We start from the raw sequence: 27,006 nt of genomic DNA, 5'->3' as shown, positions 1-27,006 counted from the left end.
GCGGGTGGGGGTGGGGTGGGGAACTCATCCTTGTAGGCTTTAAGACATTCACCTGGCTAAGAATACGGTGCTAGGCTGAGGACTTTTCTCCCAAACCCCCGTGTTCCCTGGACTGTTTACTTGGCACCCGGTGGACAACAAGTCTCTTGGCCGCCTCCCTTTCCTTCCCATCCCGGGAGCGCCGAGGGACCATTTAGGCATCGAAATTGGTAACGGGCCAGGCCGAAAATGCCCTCCCAGAAGACCCAATCGACGTAACGCCTGCTCTGGAGAGTGGCAGGGAGTGCGGGCCGGTTCACCCAGTACCTGGGGAATAGGCGCTTCCCGCCTCGGAGCGGACAGAAGTGGCGCAGCCAGTAGGTCAGCCAAAGGTACCTACTTTTCCGACCACCTCTCCCGCCGCAGCAGAGATCGCAGAGGTGGGCCGGCGACCCGGAAGCGCTCGCAGAACCTGGAAGTGACAACACAGGGGTGGGCCGAGAAGCCCCGCCCCTTCCCGCTCCCGCCACCCACTCACGCCTGAGAAGGCGGAGGTGCGGAGAGGAGGGTGGAGCCGCAGTTTTCAAGCTTACACCGCTCAACCCACTTAGATCCCGAGTAACTCACCAGGTTCACTACATAATGAATAAGAACTATAACTTTATAGGTTGTTCTTCACTATTAGACACACTATTAGAAAATCTAAGGCAGTCACATTTTATGCCTGCAGCGTGTTTAGCGTAATGCTGTTGAAGACCCTGTAAACTGAAGACAGACTCTTAAGTTTATAGCAAGAATTTGATTCAGAACAGTGCGGCAATTAACTTAACCCAGCAAGCGCTTGGTTTGTGAACCATATAGTATTTTGATTTGGAAGAATGTGTATTTAAAACTTGTGCTTGCTGCTGCTGCTGCTAAGTCGCTTCAGTCGTGTCCGATTCTGTGCGACCCCGGAGACGGCAGCCCACCAGGCTCCCCCGTCCCTGGGATTCTCCAGGCAAGAACACTGGAGTGGGTTGCCATTTCCTTCTTCAATGCATGAAAGTGAAAAGTGAAAATGAAGTTGCTCAGTCATGTCCGACTCTTAGCGACCCCATGGACTGCAGCCTACCAGGCTCTTCCGTCCATGGGATTTTCCAGGCAAGAGTACTGGAGTGGGGTGCCAGTGCCTAATACAAGACAAATACTTAAATATGTATTCGCATTGTGTTATCTCAAGTGGTATCGTAACTGTGGAACAAAGGAGGCTGGAACGTGCACAGCTGTTTGCCGTTAAGCAGCTGAACAGTGATTAGAGTAAATGCAAAACAAGTGCTACCATCTGGAACCTCTGAGCAGGGTCACAGAGTAAACAGGTTATTATTTACGCTATGTTTTCAGCCACTTAGTGAACGGATTTCACTGGTGGATTCCCCATGACTGAACTAATTCCAAACTATGAAATACAAAGTGTGATTATCGTTAAGATAATGTTTAAAATTAAAGCAGGATGAATTCTTTACCCCTCTGAATAGGAAGCAGCACCCAAACTACAGAAACAAGAGTAAAGATCTAAAACTATTCGAAAAGCTTAAACTTTGTAAAAATTCTGTAGTGAAATGGGAGACAGAAAAATGTGATAAAATGAGTCAAAAACAAACTTTACAATTAATTTATTTAAATTCATTAACGTTGCAAAAATATGATGTGCAACAAATCAGGACACAAGTTATTCCTAACAAGTCAAAGAAAATATTACATCTTAGTATCAATAAATCAAGACCAACCCTAGTATTTCTGACAGGGACCAACCACATCAACATCTTGCACACACAGTTTTTAGAAGTGAAATCTCTCTCACTGTAAAAGGAGAGCACTAGGCTACACAACATTATGTGAATAGTGGTAAAATGATCACAGTACGTTAATTGTGTCTAAATGACAGCAAGTGAACTTATAGTAAGAAAAATGTTTGAATTCTTGAAATACACATTATCAAAGTGCGTTAGTGTCTAACGAATTCTGAATTGTGTTCCATGTGCCCCAAGGTCTGTGCAAGTCAGTGCCCTGAACATCACAAATATTTACTAGCTAGTTTACATAAATAAAACTGTTTAAGGGGCATAATTTTAGAAAATTCAAATATAAAAAGTGCAGTGGAGTAGCTAATTAACATTACTTTCCAAGTTCCTCCTTGCTGCTGCTGCTGCTAAATCACTTCAGTCGTGTTTGATTCTGTGCGACCCCATAGATGGCGGCACACCAGGCTCCCCGATCCCTGGGATCCTCCAGGCAAGAACACTGGAGTGGGTTGCCATTTCCTTCTCCAATGCATGAAAGTGAAAAGTGAAAGTTAAGTAGCTCAGTCATGTCTGACTTAGCAACCCCATGGACTGCAGCCTACCAGGCTCCTCCCTCCCTAAACTCAATGTGAAAATGTATCAAAATTTCAAAATGCCAATGTTTTAACCTCTTGCAGAATGTCTTATAAAACACAACTAGCTATCTCAAAGAGATAATAATTCTTTAGTAACATGAAAGCACTAAACCTTTGATTTTCTTCTGTTGTATGATGTATTAAGTGCCTTATGTAGACTTTCCATAGCATTTTTAAAGTAGTTCTCAAATCAATCTCTTCAAATTTTAGTGTCACTCCTTGCCGGTCAACACATTAGTTTCAATTGCCATTTACAACTTCCAAGGAAAGTTACACTACTAGGACTCACCACTGATCTGAGTCTAATTTACTCATTCTTGGGGTAGGAAGAGAAGGGTGAAAGGCTCCCTACGTAATTCTTTACTATTACAACACTAACCATCTCCCACTTCTCTTACCCAGCTGACCTTCTCATGCAAGCATGCAAGTCTAAGTCCTTAACTTTCTGCCAGCAACTCAAATTTCACAATCCCTATTCCCAACAGAGTACTTGGTCTAACTTTTAAGTGCTTTAGTTCTTCTAGATATCCCACCCTTCTGAGATCTGTGATCCATTTCTCCAATGTCTATACAGGATAAGAAAAAACATAAGGCATGAAAAAACAGAATGGGGTAGCCATATCTATCCATTTTCAGTCTATCTCCTCCTCCTCCTGATTGAGCACTGTTAGCAATTCTCCACATATAACACGGGGCAAAGGATGAAACTACTGTCACCTTATATACAACCTTTCCAATCTCATTAGGAAACTGGACTGTTCTACTTGATAATCTTAATGCTAATTTATCTGTCAACTGAAGAAATCTAAAAAGCCACTTCTGTATTAATTCAAACACTTTCAAATTCCCTGAGCACTCACATGACAACAGCCAGAGTAAGAGTCATTTACAAGAAGGCTTATCAAAAAAGCGGGTTCCTTACCTTTTTAAGTTCTGGAATTGCAGCTGAAAGACAGTCTAGCTACCTATATAAACCTGTCAATCAGCAAATTTCAATATTCAGTATAGTTACTAAATAACGATATCCATTTTGGAACAATACATTAACTGTTTACCAGCCATGAAATGTCAAAAGTAACATATCCCATAACCCTATATTTTAACCTGAGCATTGTAATTGCCAACATTCCCTATTTGAACTTGCTTCTGTATGAAGAGACAAAGAAAGCAGAAGGAAATATGTATTCTCATGGGAGGTATTACCAGCCTTTGCACCTTTCACTCCAGTCTCCTTATTCATGTATTCTGTATGTAGCCTGCAATATTCTGTAAATTCCTGCTTGATACGAAAAATGGTACCAACAGCTGCCATATATAGTACTTCCCTTAACAAGGACACATTCAGTGGCATCTTAGATAACAACTGATTTTACCCCTAGGCCCTACTTAGAATCATACTTCTTTATATATCTCCCCAAACCAAGTTAAAAAGACTATTAAGCTTAAATTATGGGACCACTACTCTTGGTGCTAATAAGGAATATGTCCAAGAAGAAACACAAATTGCTTGATGAGAAACTTTTGACTAAAAAGAGAGACACTCTGAACTCAAACACAACAAGAAATAGTGACAGAAGCATCAAATTAAACAAGTTAAATCCATGATCCCAGCAGAAAGATAAAATAACACAATTCTATTTAATCAGTAAGGGAAAATTAAAATTGAATGATACAGGGAAAATGTCACATAGCTACTAATGTCACACAGTCACATTACTATTTATAAATAACAAATTTAATAAATACTTTTCCTCTAGCCTACTTGTTATGATCTTCAGTCTCATAGTTATGAAACATTATGGGGCATGTCCCTGGACCAGATTCTATTAAGGTATATGTTAGAACAGGTATTCTTTTAAATCTAGTGATTGATAGCACACCCCTTTGCTTATATCACATTCCCTCTAAATTTTAATGTTCTAATAAAAGATAGGCTACCTCTACTTCAAAAAAAAAAAAAAAACAACAACTTAGGAATATGCACCACTTTTGCAACAAGTTGTATCTATAGTCAGGAACAATGCTTGTGAAAGCAAAAGTCAATAAACAGTAACAGGTTGAAACTGAAGAACTGGGTACTAAGTGGGGAGGAAAGTCACATATTAAAAAGCTCAGCTCAGTTTGAAACTACTTTTCAGATGAAAAAAAACCACTTAAAGCACTCTACAAATATACACTCTAATCACAAATAAATTCAGTATGATCTTTTATTCATAATTCTCATATAATAAATTCAGAAGGAATGCCTAAATTGTTAGTTTGCATTTGCAACACAAAGTATTTCTAAGATCTGAGCAAGCAATATGGTTTTGGTTTTAGTCACTGTAATGACAATAGTTCAGGATCTGCCTACAGCTGCTGGATCCAAGTCAAGTCAGAAGGCTGCTGAGGGAAGAGTCTCATCCTGGGAATCCTCCAGCCTCTCCCAAAATAGGACTTGGGTTAGCATGTCAAGTTTATGAGTGGGGAGGACAAAGAGTAAAGGAAATTCTCTTCTGTAATAGAAAAGTTTATAGTGAAAACAGTAATGATAAAAGCCAATCTAGGATAGACTAGAGCTTGAAGGTTTAGCTCTCATTCATCTCAATTTCACTACTCTTTTCATATAAATTACCTTATGAAGGGCTGGAGCATGGTACGACCCTTAAGTTAGGAAAAGTACTGAGTTCACCAAATATATGAGTCCCACAAGTATATTAGAGCAATCTATTGCTTTTGGATGGTTCTGTGGGTAATTAAGTTCTACCTGGGGGCATAAGTACAATTTCAATGTAGAGTCAAGGTACTTACCAAATTAAACAAGGAGTTTATATGCTTACACCAAATGAGTCATCCATAACACCACAGTATGATGATTCTCTAAGACTTACAAAATAACTTAGTTTACAGTACTGTCAACACAATTTAACAGAAAATGTGAAAACACACCACATCTAACTAGGTCAAACACCTGATAGGAAAGTATTTTGGTAAAGTGCCCACATTGAAAGCAGTTAAAAAAGCAGCCCTGTTTTCTAAAGAGAAGTGACAGTGAGTAACTCATCACATTCTCTACTACACTGCACTCACAAATTCATAAGAGTGATATCCTGGAAACACAGCTTATTTCACATTAGTGAACAAACCTTTTTATGAAGTTTTGACTTTTGGCCAGAAGATAAAATGTCCAAAATATACATATATACACACAAACCCCAATTCTTAACCTCTTTAAATTCTCCAATTCTAGAAATGGCTTTTTGATTTGTCTTTTAAAAAAAAAGTGTGCAATATACTTGTATTTGTGTCTGAATCAAGAAACAATAAATGTTAAGTGAGAAAAATGTTCAGAATTGTACTAATCTACTTACATTATGTACATGACCTTTGAATATTCATGAAAACCATTTTAACTGTCCCTCACCTTATGAGCATATTTTCTAAGTGACCCAGGAAGTATATTTAACCATTTACAAAAACAAAACTTCTAACATGCACTTTAAAAAATCATGGTCTTATTTACCTGCATATTTGTCCACAAGAAAGGTATACATTAAAAAATATTGCTCAAAAACATAAAAATATATATTATCTCTTTCCTTTTTCCATTTAGACATATAAATATTTTACTGAAGAAAATGCATCATTTAACAAACAAATGCAAAAACTGCTTTATATAAAGTGTGGTTCTCTGCTATAATAAGCAATATAAAATATAAAATGATTATAATATAATTAGCTAGTAAAGAACTAAATTCAAGAGATCTACAAACCAATACAGCAGTGAACAGTCCCTTATACAAAAGTCCATTAAGAAAAAGTCAAGTCAATTCTGTAACAGGTTACATAAAAATCAGGACCAATAAATGCATTATAAATGCAAAAAAGCACTGCTTCATCAGCACATTCTTCAGTTGTGTTTGGACTAGATGCCAAACTTACTGTTCATTTTTCGGTTCATCTTGTTTTCCATTAAGCTCTTGATCAACTCTGTTTAATGAAAAATAATACAGATAATAAGTTATCAGTAAATGATCAATTTTCTTTTTAAAAATAATGACTGATTTTACCATAGATTATTATTCTGTTAAAAACAAAGCTTTGCAAAGAAGCAGACATAGTAAAAAGGTTACCAAACATTCTCCCAACCAGGAAAAGATAACTTCTAAAGGCAAGAGGACACTGGCAAGAATGTGACTGCTGCTGCTGTCTTTTTTTCTAAAGAGTATAAGATACTTCATATACAAATGCACATAAATTTTATTAGAAGTTCAAGTTACAGCAGGCATATTAAGATGCTGAACTGTAACATGGCGGGGGCAGGGAGCTAAGTGATCTGAGTGGCAGGAAAAATAATTTGTCAAAAACTATTTTGTTAACTGATATATTTAAATGCTACAACTGCCACCAACTGATCAATTTATAATTTCAGTGATGAAAGTACATATTTATGGATGCCATAATTATTCTCCAGAATTTTACTGGTACACTAAGAATTTGAATGCTTTTCATTTATCTTGATAGTAAGAAGTCACAGAATTTAATAATCAGAAATATCTAGATATAGATTAAAAATTAGGAGAATTATGTAATTAATCACAAGAAACTTACAGACAACCCTTCACAGATAATGTACAACAATTTATAATATAATATTTGTATATTTTTATTTGTAGTACTTTGAATCACTGATGGAGTTTAAAACATCTTGGTATGATATATGAAGATACTTTTCACACTTGTTTACATTACTATGATCAAAGCCTTGGCCTGTGGTAAAGCCAGATTAACAACATTTAAAAATATTAGTTATACTGGTATCAAAATTTGAAAGGTACATATTCTTGATAAGGCATGCAATATATACATAAATCTTTTCAACATCTGAAATATCAGTATGAACTAATTTCATAATTGCTTTATTTTAAAACTCTGTTCAAACATTTTAACAGTCAACATCTATCTGTCTACACTTACACTGAGTTGTCTGAAACCAACATCTAAAACTGCTATATTTAAGCACACTCAGCTCTGAATCTTCCTATCACTAGTACTCATTATAGAGATTTTACCTTGAGTAAGTTCCCCACAGGTAGCTTCTGTTAATTTGGTATTAAAAACATGCCCTTCTATTTTTAACTTGAATGTCATTTTCAAGCTGACAAGGATTATTTTTCAAGGCTAAAGAAACTTTCTACAAAAACTAAGAAGTGCCTGAAAGATATGCGTAATGATTCTATTTAAGGTTAAATAAAACAAAAGTTAAAAAAAAATCAAGATAAAAATAATATTTGTAAGTTTCAAACAATACATTTAAATAAAAAGTACAATTCCACTTTTTTTCTGGTGCCTAAGTTACTTAACTAAGAATTTTGTAAAAAGATACAACACAGCAGATTTCATCCACAAAGGAAATTCATTTTGAAATCTACAAAGCAGCTGGCTTCAAAATATTTTATAATTACAGACTATATTTCAGCCAGTTGTCTGGCAAGTGCACACCAATGCCTTGAGAGGAGTGAGAAATGAGCAAGATCTAAAATCATTGTTCTTATCTCTATCTTAAAATGTTTAGCTGTAAAGTGTCATATAGAAATGTAAAGCTCTGATTCGATCATGTGGTCAACTGAATTCTTGCTCGTCAACAGAGCCAAAATGTGTTTGAAGTTAAATATGAAGTTATGAATATTTCAGCTTTAATTCCTCACAGTGGTCCAAATAATAAATAAATCTCCCGCCTTAACTCTTATGAAAGATTGTATGAATCTGTTTTGCTGATTTAATTGTCAATATTTTAAAAATCCATTAACAAGTCAGATCTAAATCCTGTACTTTTCTAAATTACTATATAAAACAATACTAATTTATACCTTTGCCTTTCATCTTCTATGCTAACATATTAACAGATGACAGTCTGTTATGCTCAAAGCGGAAGTATTCAAAATTAAATTAAAGATGGAAAGCAGAGTGTTTAACTATCAAATGGTATATTGAACTTTTAGGTATTTTATCACATGGAGAATTTGACTAGTTAGCAGGCCATTGTTTAAGCATACAAGGAAATCAATGTTGGTTAGCCAAAGAATATCTGCATTGTAAATATAATTATCAACCCCAGGGGGGAAATCTGATATATTAAAAAAGACCATAAATATTTCAAAAGCACAAATTGGTAAGGTATTATAAGTAATTGGCTTTTCAAAGAGCATTCTTAGGATCTGTTATTTATACCAAAAGGAGGAAGGAGACGTGGTCTTTATTTTCTAACTGGCATTATTAACTGGCCTTTATTTTTTAACTGGTCTTTATTTCCTACGTAGTAGAGAATCCAAGCCACACTCAGCAGCAGGAACTTTGGATTCACAGCATATCTGGGCCCTGGGGTATATTCATATTTACAAATGCTGTTATCTTTGTCTACAAGCTAACCAACCCATAAGGAAGAGTTAGTCTGTGCAATGCAAATGGACTAGTCTAGATGCAACCCAATCAAGGTGTGCATATACCTTTTCTTTTTCTTTTTTAACTTTTCTTCTTCATACCTTGGTGGGGAAGAGTTATTTTAGTAAATATACATGTTATGAAGATGAACAAAAACTAAAAAAAATAAAGGCTCTAACAACAAACTCAAGTTTGTAGGCAAACACAAAAATATTTAATACACTATATAGAAAGTCAGAACTGACGTAAGAAATGTGGCGTTGATATATTCAACAAACTAAAACCTCAGATTATTAGAACAAAGAAACATTTTTCTATATTATAGCACTGTGATACTCAAGTATTTATGTTAACAGCCTTCTGCTAAGCCCTTCTAGAAGTTATGTAAGTAAATTTGGTAAATAGAACAAATTACAGCCACTGAAAAGTATCAAGGTTAGGCTGATATATTTTATTTCCCTAGTAATATGATTATTTGATGCCATAATGAGCTTACTTAAAACTTGAAGAGCAGCATGTTCAGGTGTGGAGAATGTGCTTTAGTACTGACCAATCAAGAATCATCTCTTAGACTGTTACTAGTCTTTAAAATTATAAATGAACCAAACCAGAAACAATTTCTCCTACTTCAGCTGATAGCCTAAAGAAAATGGTGACTTAAAAGGAAGGTGTTCAAAAGTGTCTTCTTCCCCCTTTTCTTCATTATAAAAAAAAAAAGAGCAGTTACAAAATATTTATAATCCATGAAGGGAGAAAGAATAGGTACCAAAGTATTTACCTCTTGTATATCAAAATATAAAGATCCAAATACAATGAAATAAATAAAACACAACATACTGTTTTATGCATTCTGGTATTCCAACATATTCCATGGGGACAAGCTCTGCCAGTTCTGCCAAATTAAAGACGTATCTAATTTTTTGGCTGAATTTTGAGCTATAGAAAAAAATAAAGATAAATACCTTAATATTTTTGACCAACAGAATTGACAAAACATTCATACAAAGAGTTTGTAGATTTTTTTTTTCAGTTAATGGCTCTCAGAAAATTACCTAATAAATGGTCTTGTAATAGCCAGAAGTGTTCTTATAAACCAAGAGGGATGTACAATGATTAGAGATTTTAGGTTTTTCCGTAACCTGGAGTTAAAAAAAAAAAAAAAATTGAAAAAGCTCTACAAATTCTAATGCTAGAAGAAAAGCTAAGTCATCAATAAGTTTGTACAAGTCTATACAAAAAACTGAAAAAAAAACCAAAAACCAACCCTCATTCAAGAGCTGTCATTTAGATATATTACTAAAGACAACAAAAGATAAATAAAACAAAAAGCACTCCTAAATTGAAATGGCCCTTCCCACTGCCATGAAATTAATTCTACTTCATTCGTATTTATTTTCACAGTGTAGCCTGTTATTAAATGTCTCCTAGTATACAACTTGTCTTCAGGACTCTGCCAGTCAGGGGTAGAGGTCAATGATGAATATAAAAGTAAGCTCTTCATTTCTCAGGAATGGAGGGGAAACTGTTACTGATTTCTTCAACAACATGAAAGGCACTGGGCAGGCAGAAAGATAAGAGGGGAAATCACCTAGGGAACAGGCAACATGAATCAGATCTAATGTATTCTTATGGAGTCTAAATGGAGAAGGAAATGGCAACCCACCCCAGTATTCTTGCCTGGAGAATCTCATGGACAAATGAGCCTGGTGTGGGCTATAGCCCATGGGATCGCAAGAGTCTGACACGACTTAGTGACTAAACCACCACCACCAACACCAAGTCTAAAATTCTGATTAAAAGTTAAATGCATTATCCTAGACAACTTAAAATGATGAAATAAAAACTGCTGTTTTATTGTTATAGTTTACACTTATCATAATCACTAAACATTAAAAAATTACATGAACCAGCCAATGTCATGTTCATGTATGAAGAGAAACCTATTCATAAACCTGAGTTGATTAAACTACTCTGAATTAGCTGTGGTCAAATCAAACCAAAGAGATAATCAAAATTCCTTCTATTAGCATGGACGACTCTCAGAAGAATACAATTCTAGAGCTCACTCCAAAGAAAGATTACAGATAAATAAGCGTCATAAATAACAAAATACAGTAAGCACTATATGCTCAGTCGTGGTCGATTCTTTGCGACCCCATGGACTGTAGCCCACCAGGCTCCTCTGTCCATGGAATTTTCCAGGCAAGAAACTGGAGTGGGTTGCCATTTCCTTCTTCAACTAAGCACTATAAATGAAGCAAAATGCAGAATGTAATAAAATAGGAAATGTACTGAATTCCCCATCCTTTCCCAAAATATAAATTATAGGAGTGTCTGATGTGGTACAGAAGAGAAATAAAGAGCAATTCTATAAGTCTGAAAATAGAAACTTGCTATGAAATTAGTAAATGTAATTTGTGAAGTAGATACATGGTACCTGTAAGTGGTAACAGAAAATAAATGTTAAACTAATAAGGACATTATAAAATTTATTCAGACTAGCTTTTAACCTGTATTTACAATACCTTCTGTCAATTTGTTGATAGCATTTCCTGAGCCATCCCAGACTGGGCATTTTTCTTCGAGTTGTTGCACCATTTAAATAAACTATCATGTAGTTTTCTGCTACTAACAGCTCCAAAGTGCCAATAACATACCTATAAAAATAAAGTCTTAAACACTGCTATGCAGAACCAAACCAGGTTTATCCAAATAACACAATTCCCTTCCCTCTCCTTCACTGAAAGCAAAAATTCAAAACTCTTATTAGTATTATTGTCATTTAAAGAAAAAAAAAAAACTTCTTTCTTTTAAAAATACACACTGAAATGTTTATAGGTGATAAATACTTGCAGGGATTTGCTTCAAAATTATATCATGAGGGAAGTATTTATGGGAATAATGTATAAACTGATAATTGTGGAAGTGGGTGATAGTTAGACAAAGATTTAATATATACTTCTCTCTACCTTTGTATATGTTTGAAATTTCCCACAAAAGCACTCGATGTGTCCTCAAATGTAAAATAAAGAAGTTGGAACAAATAATCTGTAATATACCTTCCAGTTTCAACATGACAATTCTTCTGTTGAGTTGGAATAGTTTCAGAATGCCAAATAACAGACTTAAGGAACCAGAACCAGGATATTTACAATTTTTACCTAGCTAAATAAAGTGCACTTTCTTAAACTAGAGATATGATTTACTCAGTTCTTTCCAAATATTGTGATGATCTACTTACTTAAAGAGATTGTCCATCAGGTATCTATAATTAGGTTGACCACTTTCAGGCATAAAACAGACAGCAAACACAACAATGGCATTTAATCCATCTCCATAATACCCTGAAAAAGAAACCAGCATGATTATACTCTGAAGACTTTTCAGATGATATCATTTTTAGTTGATAAATTATAGTGGTTTATGTTCCACACATTTCTGAATCAAAAAGTATATTTTTTGCTGTCATTGGTCTGACCTTGTATAGTCTTACAAAGATCTTTAAATCCTCTCTTCTCACAAACAATAAAATCAATAAAATCCTCTCTTCTCAAAAACAATGAAGATATAAAATCTGGTTTATATGGTGGCCTTATAAACCAGAAACCCACTTAAATTAGCATACTCAGAAAGCTAGCCCTACTTTATCAAGTGGATAGAATTATACAATCCAAGAATATACATCTGCAATAAAACATTCTTATGCAACTTTTACATGTAAATAGTAAATGTAAAAATAGTTTTACATTCAGTGATGTCTAGCATTTTGTAGCTTTTAGAGCCTTACAAAGTAAGAAAAGATTATATCTCTGACATAAGACTAAGTGAAGAAAAACAGCACTAAAATATGCTTTAATTATAATCTCTAAAATGTAAATGTTTTAATGATAATAGATATTAAGCTGTAACCAGCAAGGAGTATTTCTGCTTTAACTTTCATTCTGATTGTTTACAAACATGCACTGAAAAGGTTGAACATTTCATTAGAATCTTCACTACCTTTCTTAACCCCTTAGTCACAAAACATTGCAGTAACTCAGTAGGACAAAATGGCCCTAATTACTATTTTCTCTTAAATGAAGTGCTATGTCTCAAAAATATTAGGTTTAAACCATGAGGCAGGTCTCACAACTTGCTTCCAATGAATGAGCTGAATTAATACATTATCTGTGCACTTCCTGATCCATATTATCCTGTTTTCTTCCCTGCGTAAGACTAAATTAGGCAGAATAATGCAACTGCAAACATTCAAGTGATTTGTTTTCAAATGAATGAAGACCACAGAAATAAGCAGGACAAAGCATTTGGCAGAGGGTAAATTAAGCAGAAATGACTACGTGAAAAAACCAATCTGCTTGACATATGCGGCACCTTGTCCTGCATTAGGAGGAATTCAGGTTATATGACATGATCTACGGAGTAACATTCTGATGCTATTTAAACAGTGACTATGTAAACTTCTACATACAGGACAGTCAGAATGATATAAACTATAGCTGTACTTCATAGCTTTTCCTATTTGACTTGTAAATTTCTTAAGGAACCAAGGCTTATATTCGTATATTCCAGAAATACACAAAGTAGGTGTTCCATAAAAATGCAGAATGAATTCTCCACTTTGTGGTAAAGCTAAGTGGTTTGTTCACAGTTTTAAGGTAAATTAAGAATCATATTTTAAAGGGTCAGGTTGTATTTATAAGCACAAAAGACTTGTACAACAATGTTCATGGCAGTTTTAATCATAATAGCTCAGACTGGAAAAATCTCACATGGTCCATCAAAACAGAGATGAATAAACAAATCAGCAGTAACAAGGAATGAACTGCAGATACATGCAACAACAAGGAAAAATGTCAAAATCATTATGCTGAGTGAAAGCAGACGAGTGTAAACTGTGATTCCAGTCACGTGATTGTAACAGGCAAAACTAACCATGGGGTAGGCATTAGAACAGCGGTTACTGCCTAGAGGGTATTCATTGAGAGGGAGTACCAGAGAATTTTCTGGGGCAATGAAAATGTTCTGTCTGTCTAGGAGGTGTAGATTATATGAGTATATATGGTTATACAGGCATTTGTCAAAACTCAGTGAATTATACACTTAAGATTAGGGCATTTCTAGTGAAACAAGATGGAGAAGGCAATGGCACCCCACTCCAGTACTCTTGCCTGGAAAATCCCAGGGACGGAGGAGCCTGGTAGGGTGCAGCCCATGGGGTCACTAAGAGTCGGACACGACTGAGCGACTTCCCTTTTACTTTTCACTTTCATGCACTGAAGGCAATGGCACCCCACTCCAGTACTCTTGCCTGGAGAATCCCAGGGACGGGGGAGCCTGGTGGGCTGCCGTCTATGGGGTCACACAGAGTGGACACGACTGAAGTGACAGAGCAGCAGCAGCAGTGAAACAAGAAAGATAACTACTCTATATCACTTGTATCTAAAATGTCTAAACTCTCAGGAACAGAGATTAGAATGGTGATTACCAGAGACAGGATAAAAGGGGAAATAACAGTCAAAGTACAAACCTCCAGTCAGAAGATGAGTAATTTCTGGGGACTAATGCAGTACATGGTGACAATAGTTAACACAGTTAACCGTATCTATTATGTACTTAACAGTTGCTAAAAGGGTAGTCTAGACCTTAAATGTTCCCACCACAAATAAGAGGTGGTAATTATGTGATGTGATGCAAGTGTTAGCAAATGCTATGGTGGCAATCATTCTCAATACAGAATGCATCAAGTCAACATATTTTATACCTTAAACTTATATAGAATGTTATATGTCAGTTTTATCTCAATGAATATGGAAAATTAAAAAAGGAATTTGCAAATACTGCAAAAATAAAACAAAGGATTAGAGTATTTTACTCCATATAAATTCAGTTCAGTTCAGTCGCTCAGTCATGTCCAACTCTTTGCGACCCCATGAACTGCAGCACCCCATGAACTCCCTGTCCATCACCAACTCCTGGAGTCCACCCAAACCCATGTCCATCGAGTCGGTGATGCCATCCAACCCATCTCATCCTCTGTTGTCCCCTTCTTCTCCTTCCCTCAATCTTTCCCAGCATCATGGTCTTTTCAAATGAGTCAGCTCTTCGCATTGGGTGGCCAAAGTATTGGGGTATAAATGGATAAAAAGAGGAGAGTGTTAAGTCTCAGTTTAAGGGTGTTTAGGGATAAGGGTGGAGGGAGATAGTTTTCATTGCATACTCTTATACTTTTGGAACTTATTGTATGTGTATATTAACAAATTTTAAATGTTTTTTTCCTTTACTTCAAACCCGTTACATTTCTAAAAGGACACATATTTATTATACTTTCAAAATTATGTTAATATCCCAAAGGAAAGATTCTTTAAGCATTCAGATATCTGACAGTGTATTAAAAAAATCTGGAAAATCTTTGGCAGCTCTTACCTCCATGGCTGATAACTTTCTTATAGGGTTCAATTGCTTTCATATCAACCCTGTGGTCCTGTTCTCCAATTCTGAACATACGCCAGCGTCGTCCATCTTCTTTTTCCTCTGCTGCTGTATATTCAGTAATTGAGCCTTTCCTAATAACTTCAGTAGTCTTGGGTTTTGGAAGATCATCTGTCAAAAGATTTTTGAATCACAGATTGTTACTTATACAATAAAAATTAAATTACATGTTAACCACTTTACTATCTAATCAGACTGTTTAGAGAATATTTTTTATTATACCTTCTGTGGAATTTTTTTTAACTTTTTATTTTATATTGGGATATAATTGAGTAACAATGTTGTGAAAGTTTCATACGTACAGCAAAGTGACTCAGTTTTACATATACATGTATCTTTTTTTTTTTTCAAATTCTCTTCCCATTTAGGTTGTTACATAATATTGATTAGAGTTCCCTGTTTGTGGAATTTTAAATATTTCTTCCATAATAGAGAAAAAGGCTTACTCTTGATATAAGGCCATTTTATTTTTGGAAATCATAGTTCTTTAACTTTTTTTGTATTGCTTAATTCACAGAGGACCTAATCGCAGTACAATGTACATCTACAATTTGCAGATCCTGTTGACAACACTGTCCTTGACAGATAGTTACCACTATATTAACTAAAGCAACTCTCTGGGGGCCAATGTTTTTTGCTGTTGAACACATAAATTATTCCCCAAACATTATAATACCAGATAGAAAGTGGTTAACAAGTCAATGGTTACTTCTCATTTGATCAGTTTCATAAAGCAGAAAATTATTTGATAATATTCCAAAGTGTACATGCAAAAGTCTATTTTAAATTGACATTAGCCAAAGCACAAGCACCAGTGATTAGGTATAATTTACAGTTTAAGGTTGCATTTTAGCTGATTTTTCATGATGTAATGATTTTCAAAATTTTAGTATCACAGTCCTTACCAAAAGATGGGGGAAGGGGAAACCTACTGTATGTTAGTTGTCTGTTTCCAAGACAAAGTTGTTAACGGAAAATATCCTTCCAGGAAATGACTACAGCAGCATTAAAGAAAGAAGAGACAAAACACATAGGCAGAAAACTATTTCAGTATCTTTATAAAATATTGTTTACTACTGGATTGCTTATTGAACCAGTAAAATGGGGAAGAAAAAAGAACAAAAGATAAAGTAAATTAAGAATCTTACTCTTTACTGCGGATAACATACCTAGTGCTAAACTTTTGCTTGGAAGCAAAAGACACTTAAAAGATGAAATATGCATATATAAGTTATTCCCAACTACAAAGATACTAGACAGCAATTATCTAACTAAAGGAAGCATGCAATGCAAAACACATGCCAATTCCTTTCAATTCCAAATAGCTAATGATAACAAATCTAAGAGTGGAGTCAAGGAGACTACATTAGTTCAAGTTGGTCGTTTACAAAGTGCAGCACTATCAGATGAACCCACTGAAAAAAAAACCCTCAAAAACACACCTCAAAACCATCCCTATAGAACTCCCTCTCTGCAAATTCTTAACTACTTTTAAGAATTCCCTGAAATATGTTTTTCAGTGCTTTCCCTCTTATTTAATCCACTGAATAAAAGAACGCTGTAATTATCAAGCAATATTTGGGAGCAAAATGGAAAAACATAATTTTATAGCACTGGGCAATTAAAAAAAATAATAAAGCCACAGGTAATCTACTATAAACAGTTTGGAAAGCCATAATATTCAACGTTAGCCAATTTTTATATCTTTACAACCTATACATGAACTTTAGAATTGATAACATCTCATTTCAAAAAAATCCCTTAATCACTGATTTTAGTTGGTTTCATGATCAAGTGAAAATGCCACTGTGCATATACATGAACACAAACAATCATTAATAAAGGTCAGGTAAAATCAACGAAACACCTACCTTCCCACTCAAATTCATTACTGTCATCCGATGGTGTATCTAGGTCATCTAAGTCAATCTCCCCACTTTCATCCAAATCATCTGACAACACAGAGCCATCACTAGGATCCAGAGTTAGGCTAATGTCGGGAGCCATTAGTTTCTTTCTCACTTTATTGCCATTAACTTCTAGCGAGCCTGGAATGGGTTAAAAAGAAAAATCAAAGATATATTTAGAAAAGATGCTTAGATGCATAAATCGAATAAGAGAACTTTAATCACTTTATTCTTGAGAAAATAACATTCATTAAACAATTCCAAAGCCCTTACGTACAAACTTTGGACTTTGATCACTACTGTTTCTGTATCACAGCAAGCTGACACATCCCAGCAAGGACATACTTTTTTAAATAACAGAAGCAAAACTTCCAGTCACTGTTTACTACTAAAAATCATCTTCCCTCTCTCCTTCATGATCAAAATTTCTAAAACCCAAGGGTATGTTTTTGCAAAGTATTCCAAAGCATTCCAAAAATGCTTTCCTAAACAGTTAACTTACCCTTTGGCACCCTATGATGGAACAAAAACTGAGTATATTTTATATCTTGACAAAGTGTGTTAAAAAGAAATACCACAGATAAAAGTCTATTTCTAAGTGTCAAGTTCTTACCAGGCTGACTCTCTGGTCCAGTTACAGCTAATACATCTGCTTCAATACTATCATCTTCTGGTAAAGGTCTAAAACACACAGACATAATTTTTAACCCAGAAATTAAAAAAAAAAAAATCTTTTGACATTCAAAGATCTATTAAAATAGCTTATAGAAACAATTATGTAGAAAACAATGTTTCTTAAGCTTGAGTAATTTACAAACTACTGTTAAAGAAAAATTTCAAACTGTCTCAATTGATTTACATATCTATATAAGTAACACATAAAAGTAGGTATATATTCCCTATGTAACAGCTCTTGAATACAACTACAAAACAAATTTTAAAAATCATTACTTTACAAAATGAATATGCTTCAAATGCATGAATTTAATGGAATGTACAATACAATGTACGATGAAGCTAAACTGTCACTTAAAATGGGAATATGCACATGATGATTATGTTTTTGAGCTCAGCACTTCTGTACCACGATTATCATGCTGTGCTATGCAATGACTCAGTACTCACCAGCTGTTCCTATTCCAACTGCTAAGTAACCTTCTTATGCACTGAGATGGTCTTCTGACCAAAATGGCACAGAAGTATCCCTTAAATATACGGTCTGCCTTTGCTCTCTCTCTCTTACCCTAACTAGTGCCGACAGAATCGTAAACACAAACACAAATGTGTCACGGTAGCTCACCAGATAATATAGAAAGCTTTCCTTGTCTAACTTAACAAGTTTTTGTCTTAAAATAAAAGCATAAAATTTAATAATTCCTGCAGGCTTCTAAAGACCATCTTCCTCTAGAAATTCTGAAGACTCTATTATTAGTACTAAATGAACATTTTGCAACACTGGGTTTCTTTAAGAAGTCCAATCAATATTCATTTAGTAAGTGACACCTCAGTAAAGAAGTAGTGAAGTTCTGTTTTGAATCTGTTTTCATTTAAAAACGTTGCTCACATTGGAAAATCTTCATCTTGCCATTCTTCCTTAAGTTCTACACCTTCCATCCTCAGTCTGGACTCAATGTCAACTACAAACTCCTGATAATCGAGAGTGCCAAAATCCTGTTAAAAAAAAAAAAGAAAAGAGAGAGCAAGAAAAAATTTCATAGGCTTATTTTCCACATTATCTGTTGAAAAGATGCAATAATCTTATATTTGAGTTCACACTTCCACCCCGATCATGAAATAAATTTAGTGGGTTGCAACTACTCCTTTCCATTCCCCTCCCCCCGCCCCAAGAATTAGAAGAGTCAGAATACATATATTCTAGAAATTACCGTTTGTGATAAGGGTGCTGTGCAGTGAAGTACTTATTCCACACGTATACATGCATGTGTGTGTCCAGGACATGATTCACCATTTATTAGGTACTGTGAATTATGGAAAAGCAATTTGGGGGCTGAGGAGCACAAACAATAAAAGTAAATAAATATATTCTCTATTCTAGACCCATCATCAAATTTTCTGTCCTTTGGAGAGAGGTTAATTCTGGAAATTGAACACTAGTAACTAGCATTTATACTCTTAATTCAGCAGAGCCCACGTGGTGTGCTGTCTCTAATATTTACTTCTCCATAATTCCAATGCCACAATTTCTGAGCCGCTTAAAGAGGGCTATTCAGTACCTGTTCAGTAAATGAATTTTGCCATATTTTTATTTGTTTCATATCTATACCAAGCTTTTCTCATGTACTTTAGCATGAGTTTTCAGACACTGACCGTAGTGAATATTTCTATTCATGCCACTACATGTTTTAACTTAGTTTCAGTTTTTCTAAGGAAGGATATGGGTGTTACTATCCTCAGTTTACAAAATGACGGATCTAGAGTTTGGCAAGGTTGATGGAATATGAAAGAGAGGTTTAAATATATTTAAGAAATCATTAGGTCAACTGGTTAACATTACAACAAAAACTATGGTACCTTGAGGGGGCAGGAGGTATAAATGGAATATCTGATTCACTTACATTAGAGTAAATCAGTAGATGACTAAACTTAACTTAAAAAATGAAGTAACTCCTGAGAAATCTGTATGCAGGTCAAGAAGCAACAGTTAGAACCGGACATGGAACAACAGACTGGTTCCAAATTGGGAGAAGAGTAAGTCAAGATTGTATATTGTCACCTTGCTTATTTAACGTATATACATCGTACATCATATGAAACCCCTGGCTGGATGAAGCACAAGTCAGAATCAAGATTGCAGGGAGAAATATCAATAACCTCAGATATGCAGATATGATATGCCACCCTTATGGCAGAAAGTGAAGAGGAACTAAGAGCCTTTTGATGAAAGTGAAAGAGGAGAGTGAAAAAGATGGCTTAAAACTCAACATTCAAGAAACTAAGATCATGGCATCCAGTCCCATCACTTCATGGCAAATAGATGGGGAAACAGTGACAGACTTGATTTTCTTGGGCTCCAAAATCATTGCAGATGGTGACTTGCAGCCATGAAATTAAAAGATTCTTGCTCCCTAGAAGAAAAGCTATGACCAACCTAGACAGCATATTAAAAAGCAGAGACATTACTTTGCCAACAAAGGTCCATATAGTCAAAGCTATGGTTTTTCCGGTAGTTGTATATGGATGTGAGAGATGGACCATAAACAAAGCTGAGTGCCAAAGAATTAATGCTTTTGAACTGTGGTGTTGGAGCAGACCTGCAAAGTCCCTTGGATTGCAAGGAGATCAAACCAGTCAACTGTAAAGGAAATCAGTCCTGAGTATTCATTGGAAGGACTGATGCTTGAGCTGAAATTCCAATACTTTGGCCACCTGATGTAAATAACTGACTCATCAGAAAAGACCCTGATGCTGGGAAAGACTGAAGGCAGGAGGAGAAGGGGAAGACAGAGGATAAGACGGTTGGATGGCACCACCAACCATCAAACTCATGTTGATGGACATGAGTTTGAGCAAGCTCCAGGAGTTGGTGAGGGACAGGGAAGCCTGGTGTGCTGTAGTCCATAGGGTCACAAAGAGTTGGACGCAACTGAATGACTGAACTGAACACATACATCTCAGGAGACAGAAAGTATTACTAGTTATAACTATAAGTTTTAAAACAGAGGTAAAAGTGATTGACACCAGTGGAAGAAGGTGGGATGGGGAGAATGAGGCTTTTCACAGTAAATCCTTCTGTATTATTTAACTTTTAAAACCACGTATGTGTAACCAGTGGTCATGTTTAATGGTTGCCTATCTGTTATGTCATTATAACATTCAAAAGATACACAAAGCTGTAGCAAAAACCATTATGTTCCAGAACAACAATAACAAAATTACATAGAAATTTTCTAAAGTGTTAGATTTCACACAGTAAACTAAATTCTTATCTCTGCCAAGACTGGGAGGCTTTTTTTTTCCCAGTTTGAATTCTTACTTAGGCTTAAGAGGTTCAAAAATCTTCAAAAGGTTTACATTTTTGAGGAGTTACTTGCAAACAGAAAAAAAGCAAATGCTGTCTTTTTTTCATCAACATATTTGCTGGGAAGTCAGTTAATTTATATGTAAGAGTAAGGCATTTTTAATTCTCTGGGAAAAACTTAGGTAATTTTGAGAAATGAATGGAAAACACACTTAAAATACAATAATCTTGATTTATTTAAGCCTTTGATATCCACCATAAAGTGAACAAATGTTTTATCCTAGATTTAATAACCAGAGAAGTGTCATTAATTAGTCTCACATTTGCACTGGGTGTTGGAAAAATAACAGGATGCTCTCAGTATTTTTTCAAATACTTCACATACTCAAAAATATTTAATATTTCAAAAATATAAGCAGTGACTGGAAGCTGCTACCACGATGTTTGCAACATCTAGCACAGTGTCTGGCACATAACAAGCCTGTAAATATTAGTTACCTTTAAAAATAAACATTTAATTGTAAGGTGTAACACTGAATAATCAGCATTTGCTTTGCTCAACCTCAAGCTTATTTTTCTAATTAAACTACATAAATAGGCTTCCTGTTAAGTTTTACACCTCAATAAAGAGTAGTGAAAATATTTGGGGAAACTAACATACTGTCCATTTCTGTTGGTAAAAATATTCTATGTTTGTAAGAGAAAATACGCACCTTGTGCAATTCTAAAAGATAAACCATGTCTTTTAGCTATTTTACCACTTCAGTAAGTCTATCACGTGAAAATACTACTTTAAACACAGAGAACCAGAGTCGGTCAGCTCACTAAGCTGATTCATTCAATTTTCACTTTAATATCATTGAGTCACATGATGTTAATACACCCCAGCATGTGGACATGGATATTTAGTTTGGGAATAATTATTTAGGCTTGTTAAACAGGACCTAGAGGGAGAGAAAAATAGGTTCACTCTTAACCATTTCATCACAAGTTTTAGAGGGAAAAATATTGACACACTAGGTAAAGTTTAAACTGCTGCTGCTGCTGCTAAGTCGCGTCAGTCGTGTTTGACTCTGTGCGATCCCATAGACGGCAGCCCACCAGGCTCCCCTGTCCCTGGGATTCTCCAGGCAAGAACTCTGGAGCGGGTTGCCATTTCCTTCTCCAATGCATGAAAGTGAAAAGTGAAAGTGAAGTCGCTCAGTTGTGTCCGACTCTTAGCGACCCCATGGACTGCAGCCTACCAGGCTCCTCTGTCCATGGGATTTTCCAGGCAAAAGTACTGGAGTGGGTTGCCATTGCCTTCTCCTAGGTAAAGTTAGAAAGTCCTTGAAAGAGGACTGTTCTTAGAACCACATTATCAGCAGTTTTAAGAACAGGAAGCAAGAAAGGAGCAATATAAGCACAACAACTTTGAAAGAAATCAGGATATCGCTGACTCACAATATAAATAAATCAGAATGGGGAAGTAATAGTTTAAGATGCTAACTGTCAAAACAACCAAATGCAAGAGGAATAACTTGATTTCTCAACAAACTTGTGGTAGCGGTGGCACATTATTACTTATGCCAGTTATCAGTGGTGGTGATAGAGATAAATTCAAAAGGGTATAGCTGACTTCAGTGAAGTGTGGTGGTAAATTCAACCAAGATGAAAATGGGGATTTCCTCATGCAGCCTAACAATATAAGTAAAAATTAAATATTAAGATCATATTTAGAAACGCCCAAATTATAACTTAAAATTTTACATGACAACTTCACTATTATGTAGTTTAACACAGATGGTGGAATAAGTGCCAGTACTCAACATGTACACTCAAATCAATTTTGTTCGGCAAAAGGACATGCTTAGGCAAGCCTTTCACATCCCCATTTAAACGAAAGGACTTTGTTCCAAATGTTCATGTTCACATTTTCCTATGAAGCTGGCAATGCTGGTAGTACAGAGGAAAACACTTTTGGCCAGCCTGTATGTTTGGGAGGGTCGCCAATACACCTCTGTAAAGATCCTACATGCCTGCTTCTCGTTTCCTTGAGAGCAGAGTCACGTAGGTTTTTAAGAATGAAATGACACAAAGATACTAACAGCTTAGAATGGCTATTCTCAAAAAGACCAGAAATAACAAGCAGTAGTGAGGGTGTGGAGAAAAGGAAATCCTTGGTGGAAATGTAAACTGGTGCAGCCACTATGGAAAACAGGAAGGAAGTTCCTCAAAAAATTAAAGCCAGAATTCCGGTACAATCCAGCAATTCCACTCTGAGTATTCATTGGAAGACAATTAAAACACTAATTAGAAAAGATGTGTGTACCCCCATGTTCACAGCAGCATTATTTACAATAGCCAAGATATGCAAGTAACCTAAGTATCCACTGATGAATGAATGGATAAACAAAAGCACAGGAATATTATTCCATCATTTAAAAAAAATCTGCCATCTACCACAACATGGGTAGACCTTGAGGGCATCATGTAACGTAAGTAAAGTAAGTCAAAAAGAGAAAAACAAACACGTTACGATCTCACTTATGTGTCTGTAATCTTAAGAAAACAAAACAGAAAAATCAAAGCTTATAGACACAGAGAACATATTGGCAGTTGCCAGAGGTGGAGGGTGGAAAGTGCGTGAAAATGGATGAAAGGGGTAGAAAGGTATAAACTTTTAGCTGTAAGTTAGTTCTGGAAAGGTACAGCATGGTGACTATAGTTAGTATCACTGTATTAGATATATGAAAGTTGCTAAGACAGTAAATCGTTAAAGTTCTCATGATAAGAAAAAAAATTTCATAAATATGGTGATGAATGTTAACTAGACTTATCATATGTATTTGGCAATGCATACAAACATCGGACTCATGATGTTGTATACCTAAAACTAAGTTATCTGTCAACTACATACCTCAATTAAATGTGATACCCTATCAGAAATGTTAATACAAAATTCAAGAAAAATCACAATAGCGCTGTTTCTCACAATTGTGAAGACAAAGCACAGGACAATTATGCCAACCATAAAAGTTACATTTATTATATTATCAGTATGCAGAACATACTGGAGGGCTCTGAGACCTTTAAGAATATTAAAGCCTAATAACTGATTTCTAATACTTTCTAGAGTTACAAATATTAGATGCAATATAAAAGTATAACTTTGGAATATTATTATCATCACATTATACTAGCACTCTGCTTTATAGACTATAAGCTTAAGATGACATCTTTCGATTCACAGTCAGCCAAAGTTAAATCATCTGATCTGGCTATACATATACTTCCTTTCTTAGGTGTCTTTTTCCATTGCTGCTCCTTCTGTGAGCGTCACACCAGAAGAATGAACAGAACCACTTTCCAAAGAGTGCTTTTTCCATTTACTGTTTGTATATCTCATACATTCCAACCAAAAATTCTGTATCACATATAAAACATGCGGTTATTATCCCAATTTTAGCTTATATTTGAGGCAAATAACCACATCCTGATTTCCAGGTTAGACCTAGACTGTTTCTAATACAGCACACTGTCTCCAGTTCACTGGCAACTTTCTACAGAATAAGACTGTCAAGCTAGATTTGGCTAAGTACTCTTGCCTGGAAAATCCCATGGACAGCGGAGCCTGGTGGGCTGCAGTCCATGGGGTTGCTAAGAGTCGGATACGACTGAGCGACTTGCCTTTCACTTTTCATTTTCATGCACTGGAGAAGGAAATGGCAACCCACTGCAGTGTTCTTGCCTTTTGCACATAGTCGGACAGGACTGAAGCGACTTAGCAGCAGCAGCAGCAGCTTCAAAGATTCTGTAATGCTGAAAGACTACAGTAACACTTACTTATGATAATTGAGTTTGAGTCCTATGTTTGCAGAAGGAGACCCGTAATACTTCCTGTCTAAAACCAACAATATTATGCTGCAACAGAGATTATGAAAATTAAAAATAGTGTGTGGAGAAAATGTAAAATGATAAGAACTAAGGAGAATGCAAGATCATCAAGAAAATGGTCTATAGGATAACTAGATACAGTAACTTCAGTTAAAATTCTGAGGAAACATCCATTTACAAATTGTAGAAATTCCTATACAATTTTAGATAAAGAATACGTTTAATTTTAAAAATTAAGTAGTTAAGCATTAGGAGAAGTAGTCTAATTCTTTTTTTTTTTTTTAAAGGTGAAGATGGGAAAAAAAAGCAACATCAAAAATCAATCACACATTTCATTAAACTATATGGAAGGCGCTAAGACTACCCGGATGACTAAAGTCGTGCTCTCAAAGAGCTTGCCAGAGCACAGCAGACCAAGGGGAAGTTTCAAATCGATGTAACAGACGCAAATAAATTTCTGATTTAATATGCGCTGGTCCAGCAGATCATCCAGGGCATCAGGTGCACCAAGGAAACCCAAGCCGCCTGTGCCAGCTCTTTAAGTAAAAGATAAGTGTCCATGCAGGAACTCAGCTTTTCACGTATCAGGGTCCATCACAAACGCCGCTTCCTTGTCTATTCCCCAAGGGTGTGGAGCACGTTAGACATCCAAGTTTCTTTGTTCTGTACCAGGACCCACGCTGGTGAGAAACAGGGGACTAACAGGGCCCAGAGACTGCATCCAGATCGGGAAGTGTGCAGGGGGCAGAGAAGAGGGCAGGTGCTCAGCCGAGCACAACCACCACAAATGGAAAAAGGTTGGGAGAAGTGGGGAAGCAAGGGTGGCAAAAAGCAAACAAGCCTGGCCAAGGGCGGGGGCTGAAGCGGGGCGGGGATCCGGGAAGCGCCTCTGGGCAGTTTCTAGGGCGCCTCCTATAACGGATAAAGCTCGGGGCTTCCTTTCTCGGACCGCCCCGGGTGTGCGCCCTTCGGATGTCTGCCCCCGAGGCCTGACCCTCCGGCCCCAGCCTTCCCGAGGGGCACTTACCCCGGAGGGAGCCTTGGCCTCCTCGTCTTCTTTGCCCCTCCAGGCCGGCGACGTGGGGCTGACGGCCAGGTCGCAGAAGGTAGCGCCGAGCGCAGCCTGCTCCTCTCTGACGGCAGCGAGACCCGGGCCCAGCCCCTGAGCCACAGCGGCAACTACAGCGGCCGACCCGGATACAGAGAGCCGCTCCGAAGGAAGTGACAACACCCCGACCTTCTCCAGACCCCGCAGCCGGAGGAAGCCGGGGCAGAGGCGTGGCGTCTTCACGAGTCCCTCCCCCCGCCCACACCCTCAGTGGTGGCGGGCGGGGCCGGGAAGGAGGAACTAACGCTCCCGCCGGCTTTCTGCTTTCTCCCGCGACTTGGCCAGCGGAGCTGTCAAGCGTTTATCTTAGGTTGGCAATTGTTTACACATCTGCAGGAGCTTCCTCTTCCTGCGCTGGGCCACTACCCTTGAGCCTCAAAGAGCCATTTTAATATTCTTTATGTTGGCTTTACTGATCATTGTGATTTACACTATATAATAAAATGGATGCAAAAATAGTTGATGTCTTATTGGGGAAGTAAAACTCAGAAAACCCCTTAGAGTTTGGTAAAATTCTTAAGTGAACAATGCAAAGAAATACAGCAAAACAATAGAATAGAAAGACTAGAGATCACCTCCAGAAAATTAGAGATACAAAGGGAACATATCATACAAAGATGGGCACAATAAAGGACAAAAAAGGCAAGGACCTAAGAGAAACAGAAGAGATGAAAAAGTCGTGGCAAGAATACACCAAAGAACTGTACCAAAAAGTCCTAATGACCCAGATAAGCCAGACATCCTGGAGTGTGAAGTCAAGTGGACTTTAGGAAGCATTATTACGAACAAAACTAGTGGAGGTGATGGAATTTCAGCTGAGCTATTTCAAATC

The 27,006-nt window shown here is 36.5% G+C and overlaps 2 protein-coding genes across 13 annotated transcripts in view; both read right to left on the bottom strand.

The window, feature by feature from the left end:
* The window catches only part of GTF2A2 (general transcription factor IIA subunit 2), a 32,220-nt gene extending 31,767 nt beyond the window's left edge, over positions 1–453 (bottom strand). The window contains exon 1 of the mRNA XM_012181428.4: positions 380–453. The gene's annotated coding sequence lies outside the window, so the exon portion shown is untranslated. The remainder of the gene's footprint in view (positions 1–379) is intronic.
* BNIP2 (BCL2 interacting protein 2) overlaps positions 1–26,267 on the bottom strand; it is a 51,223-nt gene extending 24,956 nt beyond the window's left edge. Inside the window, exons 1-12 of one of the 12 annotated variants that reach the window (XM_027971777.3) lie at positions 26,094–26,267; positions 25,016–25,093; positions 18,776–18,882; positions 17,825–17,892; positions 17,176–17,352; positions 15,239–15,415; positions 12,057–12,159; positions 11,341–11,472; positions 9,868–9,954; positions 9,653–9,751; positions 8,881–8,916; positions 6,317–6,364 (exon numbers count right to left, since the gene is read on the bottom strand). In XM_027971777.3, the coding sequence (XP_027827578.3) occupies positions 6,317–6,364; positions 8,881–8,916; positions 9,653–9,751; positions 9,868–9,954; positions 11,341–11,472; positions 12,057–12,159; positions 15,239–15,415; positions 17,176–17,352; positions 17,825–17,892; positions 18,776–18,825 (977 nt within the window). In that variant the 5' untranslated portion in view covers positions 18,826–18,882; positions 25,016–25,093; positions 26,094–26,267. The other 11 variants (XM_060417846.1, XM_042252375.2, XM_042252374.2 and 8 more) reach the window with 11 other exon arrangements.
* Positions 26,268–27,006: the final 739 nt, after the last annotated feature.

The sequence above is a fragment of the Ovis aries genome, chromosome 7 (genome assembly GCF_016772045.2).
Source record: "Ovis aries strain OAR_USU_Benz2616 breed Rambouillet chromosome 7, ARS-UI_Ramb_v3.0, whole genome shotgun sequence".
Classification (NCBI taxonomy): Eukaryota; Metazoa; Chordata; class Mammalia; order Artiodactyla; family Bovidae; genus Ovis; species Ovis aries.
The sequence above is the reverse complement of the archived record's forward strand: the minus strand, read 5'-3'. Positions and strand labels throughout refer to the sequence as shown.